The following is a 9,151-nucleotide window of genomic DNA, read 5'->3' as shown; positions in this document are numbered from 1 at the left end:
GAATGGTGGTCATGCTGCAACTCCAGTTAGCGCGTCAATCTGTGTAACCTCCTTCCCGTAACATAGCATAATTTGATTTATCAGCAAGTTATACAAAAAGTCTTTCCTGTTCCAGCGCCCCACGCTTTTACAATCAAATATTATAATTAAAAGCACATAGTTTTTAAACTTCAGCTCACAAATAGAGACAACTTGAACGATCCATAATTTATTTTTGGCTTTTACGTGCATTTATAAAAGCGTGTTTTATAGTGTTTTTTAAACTATTAATTTATTAATATCTAATTACATACACACTTTCGCTCGTGAGATTTTACACAGAACTTCATACCATTAGGTAAAATTAAATGTGACGCGATATATGCGTAAGGAGTTCTTAACACGCGTTACTATTGATACCTTTTTAATCATATTACCTATAGAATCATTAGGAATGATGGCAATGATCCTCCAGGGATCTCCAAAATTACCAAGATTAGATTACAGTTAAATGAAATTTACGTGTCAAGAACTTGTAGATTCTCTCAAACTTTCACAAAAAAATTGAAATGTTAATGCATTATCTAATGTGATTTATTTTATTTATGGAAGTTATTCATTGGATAAATATATCCAATACAGATAAAATCAAATACGAATCGACAGTTTTCTAATAACGACTTCATTATAAAATAATTATACTGAAATACTGAATTTGACGTTTTACACTCGATGCTGATCCTAAAAGATTTGACATGTGAGGAAAATGAAGTACGTCCTGCCTGCTAAAACATTCCACCATTTATATCATTAGGTAAAAATCGTTCCACATTTTAGTAGTTAGCTAAAACCGTTCCACATTTTAGTATTTAGCTAAAATCTCAATTTGTTTTCCCCCTCCTATCTAGCGTATCAAATAGTAGAAACGTTCTACTAACCATTACAAAGTCAACAGTGGCTAATTTAGTTTAGTTTTATAACATTTAGGTATTTTGGCCGGTCTGTCTCAATAAATATTCACAGAAAGTACGAGTATATCTTAAATAAAAAAAGAACTTACATTGACCGTGATTACCTTTTTGATTTGATTTTGATACCTGGCCATTATTATAAAAAGGAATCTAGTGGGTATATCGTCATGTGCCACATTTTAAGCGCCGTCATAACTCGGACACCGGCGATCAAATATATGAAAGAGGGGCGTTCCTAGCACAGTCTAAGCTCGTGTAGGTGAACGCATACTATGCTTGTATGAGTGAAACATGACAGGTCGACTTTTCGCGTATTTGACAGGCGGTAACCGTGAGGTAACCGAGAGCGGGGAGGCGGCACTTTCAGCGGGGAGCGGGAGTGGCGATAGTACTCTTTATTATAGTGTGGCGCCGTAGTCCGATATATGTATAAGACTATAACATCTAGCTCATTTTGCCGAACTCTGATAAATAAGATAAATCTTCTTGTAACATCGTAAGGGTTGCGACACGAGAATGAGCAGAGTTTTTTTAAATATGTTTAAAGGTTGATTCGCCACGGTCCTTCTTTGTAATTGGCCTACACAGATTTCCACAGTAAAATTACTTCTACATTGAAATTATTATTGCTTTATGCTATCACGGTTTACGAAATAAAATGCACCTTTTCCGTATATTTCATTCATTTCTCTTTCATAGAGTTATATTATAACTAAGAGACACCTTTATAAATTATGATATTTTCTCCATTTCTTAAGACCGGCCGGTCGTTAATTATTTAAATTGATTACTTATATATAATAAGTTACATTTAATGGTAAAATCCAAGGAACAGGTAACAACAGGTCTTGAAAGTATGAAATTGAAAAGCAGCCTTTAGGTTTACAAAAACAATCGAAATATCTACGTTTGGAAGATTTCTTTACATTTAAACTCTTATTTACCTAAATGGGTATATAATAATTTTTAAATAGCTTTATTATGGACACTGGATCGAAATGCAATAGAGACTAGTCGGATCTCAAAACGGACATTTAGGACTGAATCTCATAATATTTTTTAGAATTCTCAAATTACCTATAAACGCTAAAATTCATCAACAATAGTTAATAAATTCGTATTTTGTAACTATAAATATAATTCTGATTAAACTGTGATGTTTCTAATTGTATTGCTTTCCGTGCACAAATAAATTGTATAGTGAAGCTACGTATTGTTATTGCAATGTCTATTCCAAACGTATGTACAATTATTCTAAAGAAAAAGATTCCATATTAAGATCGCTATGTTAAAATCTTTAAAGTAATCTTAATACTTTTGAATGGTAACATGTATTGAAAAATATGATTATATCAATGTGAATATTCGTTAAGTATTGGACTGAAAAGTCAATGTATCTTTGCAACCTTAGTTATTTCTCTCATTTAATATCAAATACTCAAAAACTTCTACAATTCAACATTTATATCATCCTGTTTAGTTAAAAAACATTATTTTTTAACTAAACTGTTTGATATAAAACACACATCAAAGTTACCAACATCTAAAACAACACACTACATTCAAAACATGGACCCATGTACTTTCGATAGTTGTCACACTTCAAAATGTAGGTTTCCAAATCCGTGTTTTTTATTAATCATGTTTTCGCCTGTATAATTGTCACTGCAAGAAAATGTTAATGTGTCGCTATTCTGACAATCGTTGCATATATTTATATTGTCGAATTAGATATATCGTATTCTTATTTCAAAAATAAATTCGAGTGGCCGTGAAATACATTGGCACTTCGAAGACCCCTACCCTTAAAGTTCCTTACCCTGGTTTAAAGTGACCCAGCGACTTAATATCATCCAAATTAATAAAAAAGATGGCACTAAGAAAAAAAAAACTACATTCATCCAAAGAACGTTCCGTTCTCAAACGTGAACGATTTGGAATGCATTCGAAATTTAAAATCAGTGGAAAGAGTTCCAAATTCGAAATGAAAGGTCGGCGTGCGGCGCTGTGATTGGCTACCTCAGTGCACGCCGATTAGCTTTTAGACCTTGGTGCGAGCTGTGATTGGCTTAGACCTCGGTGCTTTTGCCGACGTGGCCCGATTTGTCGAGGACGCCCGAAGCGCTCAGTTTTCGAGTTCGGCTGGGAAATATTCCGCTGAAGAGACGTCCTGGAAAGAAAACGTATCATTGAGTTTTTTTAAGGTAATTTAGCGAGTAAGAGAGTCAGATTTTGACATTCTTAATGTTTTCACACTATTCGCCTAGTACATGAATGAGTTATCGTGAATAATGTCAGATTGCACACACACGTAGACGTTGACTGAAGATGTCCGAGTCTGTTGACATCTGTGGCAGTCAAAGTCTTATGAAATCTCAGCATTTCAGACTACTTTTTCAGTTCGCGTTGTTATGGTAAATGATAGAATTTCCTTAGTGTTTAGGTACGAAATATGGCTATATTAATATGTTCTACTCAGACCAGTAATTTCTGACCAAGTAAAATCCCTAAAACGAGTACCATTTGATTGTTTTCATTTAGCATTTCTCTTTAGTATTATTAGTGTTACCTGGCGAGCGCTGGTCCGGGGGATGCCGGGGCGAGGTGGCGTGCAGGGCGGTGCGGGACCCGTGTTGGAACGACACCGACATTCCCGAGTCTAGAGAACCCACTGAGCCACGTCGTTGTAGACGTTCTGCTGCCATAGCCACTGCAATATAAGTTTATTATTAGTGTATTTCTCTTTTCATATCCTTTTAAACTCTTGTCGGAGTCAACTCAGTACTCTATAGATAAAAGCTCACAAAATGTGTGTGTATTTAATACATACGTTGCTCTTTTGAAGTACAAACACATTAATGTGTTTGATTCCACCAACATTATCGTTTACATGTTTTACAATGCAATAAGATATACAAATTATAAGTTAAAATATCAATAATGACCGCCGTTAAGTCGTAAATATCTGTTTTACCTTATAGTTCCAAGCACAGTGTGGGATCAGACCTCATTTTTGACCATGGTCTTTTTATTGTAAAAACCAGTAGCCTAGACCAAAACAATGCTACGACTAAAACTCCCGAATGTCAAATATGACTAGTTAACGAGAAATTATTTTTTGAAATTTAGGGCAAATGTACCCGAAAATTGACTAAAACTCAAATTATCCTGAGAACGGTATCGATTATCAAAAAACACTTTTAAGAGAACTTATAGAACTACCAATATACTATCGCATGAAATAATCAACACGGTCCTAACATCATTCATATCGGTATTAGAACCAAATTAGTCATTTTCTATTTTGATTTTTTTTCTCGAAATTTCCTGTATATTAGCATTTCTTTTATTTTTTTACTGAAAGGTGATTAGCTTCCCTATATGCTATAATTTTTGCATTAAGCAATTCCATAGGATCTAGAAATTATGGTGTGTTTAAACGTCCCATATAAAATCCCCATAGAGTAATTAAGCATACCATAATTTCTAGATCCTATGGAATTTCTTAATGCAAAAATTATAACATATAGGGAAGCTAATCACCTTTCAGTAAAAAAATAAAAAAAAATGCTAATATACAGGAACTTTCGAGAAAAAAAATCAAAATCGAAAATTACTAATTTGGTTCTAATACCGATATGAATGATGCTAGGACCGTGCTGATTATTCCATACGATAGTATATTGGTAGTTCTATAAGTTCTCTTAAAAGTGTTTTTTGATAATCGATACCGTTCTCAGGATATTTTGAATTTTAGTCAATTTTCGGGTACATTTGCCCTAAATTTCAAAAAATAATTTCTCGTTAACTAGTCATATTTGACATTCGGGAGTTTTAGTCGTAGCATTGTTTTGGTCTAGGCTACCGGTTTTTACAATAAAAAGACCATGGTCAAAAATGAGGTCTGATCCCACACTGTGCCAAGTAGTGATGTGTAAATTTCTTGATAAATTCACGAAACTTTCACGAAAAATAAAGGGAATTTAATTTATGGAATGGAAAGTTTCGTCCTTGATGTTGTCCATATAAATTATGGTAAGTTTCCAAAGTAATCCTATGTGAAAATTTCAGAATTTTGGAAACTTTTGCACATCAGTAGTTCCCAGCCCGCCATTTGAGTTTATGTGGGACACCATCGGTTGACGTTTATTTATGTTTTTAAAATAACAATTACAATTAGTCATTAGTACTTTATTAGCCCGGACTGTACAAGTCGACAGCCGCATGTGAGAGCTCTTATTGATGTTTGTGGTTGATAGGTTGAGTTGAGAGTGGCTCCTAGCAAGATGGAGCCGTGAGGTAAAATGTTGATGTCCACGAGCGAGTTAGACAGCACGTTCCGTTTGATAATGCTGGTGGGCGGCGAGTGGTGTTAAGGGTGGCACCGAGCAAGATGGACCCGCGAGGAAAAATGTACTTGTACTGTACCTGGGTCGTTGATGTCGACGAGCGAGTTGGAGAGCACGTTCCTCTTGATGATGCTGGTGGGCGGCGGGTTGTGCGCGAGCCGCGCCGGGGCCGCCGGCGCCGGGCACGAGGGCGGCGGCGGCACCGCCACGCTGCCAACACACACATGACATTCAATAAATACCACGTTCATTTTTATTGTACTTAATTGGATTGGGCGTGAGCTGGAAGATTTTGAGGGACGTTTTTTAAATATTAAATACGGTTTTTTGTTTAAAAATATACCACATATTATTAATAAGTTACTAATGTACAGATTCTTCACTTGCCCGCAAAACGGCAAATACCTACGCTTTATTTAACTAATAATAAGTTACTACGTAAAACTCAGAAGAATATCTACATACGTGCCACGCGACTAAGTACACGGGTGGACGCGTGGTGCCCCTTGGCCACTTGTTCATTCGAATGAACGGCTAGCGTGTTGGTACTTAACGCGCGACCGTGAGCGAGTGACGCAGGCCTGACAAAACAGTCCATATTTCTCTTACAAGAGTAATGTATATAAAAAAATGTTATTGATTAACTAATCGCGTGAATTGAGTCACCGCAGCGTCAGAAAATCTAATCTCATGACTGAAATGGAAAAAAAATCGAAGCAACACATCTTAACTGTCATTTGTTGTCCCAAAGAGAATGCCACTTAGCTTACGGCCACAGAGAACCTCCTATAGAGTGGCAATCTTGTATATTTTGTTCGCGATACGAGTCACCAGTGTTTGGGGTGCGAGGAGCGGGCGGGGAATGTGTTAAGCGCGCTGTGATTGGCCGTTTCAAGGACGGCGGGCAGTCGCGCCAGATGAAAAGGGACAGAAGTATGACTGTCCCTCTACTGACGCGTAAGTGGCCAATGTAAGTTGACCTATGCCGGCTCTGAATAAATTATAAATATGACTTATTTGTGGAATGTAATGCCGTCTGTTTTTAAATTTGAGCTTCTTGTTACCTTTCCACACCATTTCACACTACAGGTGGACATCTTTAAGGCATCAAAATATCCTTTTCCAATTTTTTTGTGCGAAAAACACGCGCTGCTTTCGGGTCTGTTACTTGGTCGCTACTGATCGGGCACGGCGAGCGCCCGCGCTTATATCAGTGCAAATACTAGGAAGGCTGGCGACCGCGAGTCGTCTTGTAATGGATGTCTATAGGGGTTGGTCTGTGCTTACGGCTCACATGGTTCTAAAATATCGTAGATCAAAAGATGATTTGATTGCACATACCCATGAACATGAACGTGATCCATGCATTGTTGATGATCAATCTCGACATCAGCTACTCCACTGTCTCGGTTTTCCATCACTGAAAATAAAACAAAATAAATGGTTACAAAAATAATGACAATTTTGAGCATAATTATATCCGAGTGTTTCAAATGCATAATTATATATTAACCTAAGTAGAAACTTCTAGGGTTTATTTTACCTATGTTCACCTTACTATCCCGTATAGCACAATATTATGGGGAAACTCGACAAATGAAAATTCAAGCTTTGATACTGCAGAAGCATACTAACCTTGTCTATTATTATTTCCCTGTCTTCCCTTCCCGTGGTTCAGCTCTCCCCCGATCCTCATAGCCTCCATATCGTCCATCTCAGCCACGCTCTCTCGCCCGTCTTCGGCGATAATACTAATATTACCTATTGTTATCGTGTCAATACACAGGAGGATACGCTGAGTAGGAGCTACTAGCTTTTATTTTGCCTATGTTTACTCGATTATCCCCTATGGTACAATGTTATGGGGAAACTCGACTAATAACATTTTTATTTTTGACACAGCAGAAGCGTGCCTAGCTCAAATTCATGTATTTTGGTAATACTAACCTTGTCTATTATTATTCCCTTGCCTTCCCTTCCCGCGGTTCAACTCTCCCTCGATCCTCATGGCTTCCATATCGTCCATTTCTGCGACGCTCTCTCGTAAGTCCTCCGCGAACTTGCAGCGGTCGTGCTCGTTGCGCGCGTTGAAAGTGGCGAGTCGCCGCCCGTCTACTCGCCGCGAGAGCCGGATGCCGAAGGGGTAATCTGTAGAACAGTGTGGATGATTAGAGTGAAATTTTATAAAATGAGAAATGATGACCAAGATGGAGGGACGCAATGCTGAAAGATATGGTTGAGTGCAAAGTGACTGAAGACGACGTCAAGGATAGGGGTGAAGTGGACGCCAATGACACGGAAAGCGAGAGAGAGAGAGAGAGTTATAAAATGAGAAATCTAAATAATGTAACCAAGCCTATCAGTGACCGGGACCGGAAAAAAGAAAACTCTGCGGTTTACGCGGCTTGTTTTCCTAGTTAATCGAAATATTCAGGCAATTATTCTAACTACTAGCCTATTCATAAAAAAGTTACGAACAACTAGTTAAAAAAATTTTTACCTTTCTGTCATGTTGACTTATGTATTTATGAGAAAGGGACCAAACACTTTTTAGCTATTCAGTTCAGTAACTTTTCTACGAAGAAGGCTACCCCTTAGTAATGTACTAGAGTGGATTACAAGGGATAAACTTACTGGCTACGCGCTTTAGTCATCAAAGTGAACTGATAAATATCTTCACCGTATTAAAAAAGATCACAGGCAGGCAGGCATTTAATTCCCAGAGTCAAATGTCATCAAAGATTTTTAGATTCGATCCGAGTGTAAAAAGACCTCAAAACAAATAAGTGTTACCGATAACTAATGAATCTAATGATACATATCATACTCACGTGGCACGGAGAAGAGATTGACGTTCATGCCGCAAAGGGGGAATGATTGACGGAAAGTGTATGTGACTGAGGACTTCTTCTTGCTGAAGATCTTCGTTATCACCAGCAGGTCATTGAAGAGGAACACCTGGAACAGACAATCAATTTATTGGTTTGCGAGCAATGAGGGTTTTGTGGATCGTTTTTTAGCCGGACCCATACTGAGGCGCCAGATCTTTCAAAAAGCAAACTTCAAAATCCACTAACCCACCAACCATACTAAGCAGTGGCGTTGGGAAATAACCTGAGTAGTTTTATTTGACGTTCATAACCGCATTGTAATACAAACTTCACGCCAGAGGACTCACGGATATCTGAGTTCAAGTTTCAGCCAAGGCAGACAGGTTTTGCTGATCAGAAGTTAAAAATCGTTTGAACCATAATAGTATTACAGGCTGAAAGGAAGTGCGGTGCAGCCATACTTCCACCCTCCTCCCTCCTAAATGCAGGGGGGCTCTCGATGCCTCGCGGTCTGAATCTACACAAGGTCACCCAAGGAACAACTGTGCCAAGTTTCAGCGCTTAATCAAAAAGTGCATGGTTCCTGTACAGGAGATTGCAAAAGCATCCCTACTGGTCTAAGTATTATTCAATTAGCTCACCTCTCTTTGGTGCACGCCCGGACGTTCCTTCTTGTGAATGTCGGGTATCTCGTACAGGCGGCAGTAGCACACGAGCCGACGGTGCGGCAACGCTAGGTGTGGCTTCTTGCCTACGATGGTTGCTTGCACTTTCATCACCTGCAACGAGAACATTTTTTTGGGGTTAGAATTTACCTTACAATTTAAACAAGCGGAAGTCTCTTTCCAACTAGTCATATTAGACATTGACTACCGCTTGTAAATTGTAACCTGTAGCTTCGAGGAATGGGTCCCAGGTCAAACTATCTACAAAACATCCATGAAAATAATGTTCTGATTTCTGCGCGCGGAGTTATACAGGTATGCTTTATACCTATTACCGACTTCAAAATGTGTTTAAA

At 38.2% G+C, this 9,151-nt stretch overlaps 1 protein-coding gene across 1 annotated transcript in view; it reads right to left on the bottom strand.

Annotated features, from left to right (window-relative positions):
- Positions 1 to 274: 274 nt before the first annotated feature.
- Positions 275 to 9,151, bottom strand: part of LOC125237322 (IQ motif and SEC7 domain-containing protein 3) — a 284,222-nt gene continuing 275,345 nt past the window's right edge. The window contains exons 17-23 of the mRNA XM_048144312.1: positions 8,772 to 8,909; positions 8,131 to 8,257; positions 7,247 to 7,447; positions 6,641 to 6,719; positions 5,379 to 5,509; positions 3,520 to 3,660; positions 275 to 3,120 (exon numbers count right to left, since the gene is read on the bottom strand). Coding sequence (XP_048000269.1) covers positions 3,020 to 3,120; positions 3,520 to 3,660; positions 5,379 to 5,509; positions 6,641 to 6,719; positions 7,247 to 7,447; positions 8,131 to 8,257; positions 8,772 to 8,909 — 918 coding nt within the window. The 3' untranslated portion in view covers positions 275 to 3,019. The remainder of the gene's footprint in view (positions 3,121 to 3,519; positions 3,661 to 5,378; positions 5,510 to 6,640; positions 6,720 to 7,246; positions 7,448 to 8,130; positions 8,258 to 8,771; positions 8,910 to 9,151) is intronic.

This window comes from Leguminivora glycinivorella, chromosome 21 (assembly GCF_023078275.1).
Source record: "Leguminivora glycinivorella isolate SPB_JAAS2020 chromosome 21, LegGlyc_1.1, whole genome shotgun sequence".
In the NCBI taxonomy this organism is placed as follows: domain Eukaryota; kingdom Metazoa; phylum Arthropoda; class Insecta; order Lepidoptera; family Tortricidae; genus Leguminivora; species Leguminivora glycinivorella.
Note: the sequence above shows the minus strand (reverse complement) of the source record. Positions and strands in the feature narration are given on the sequence as shown.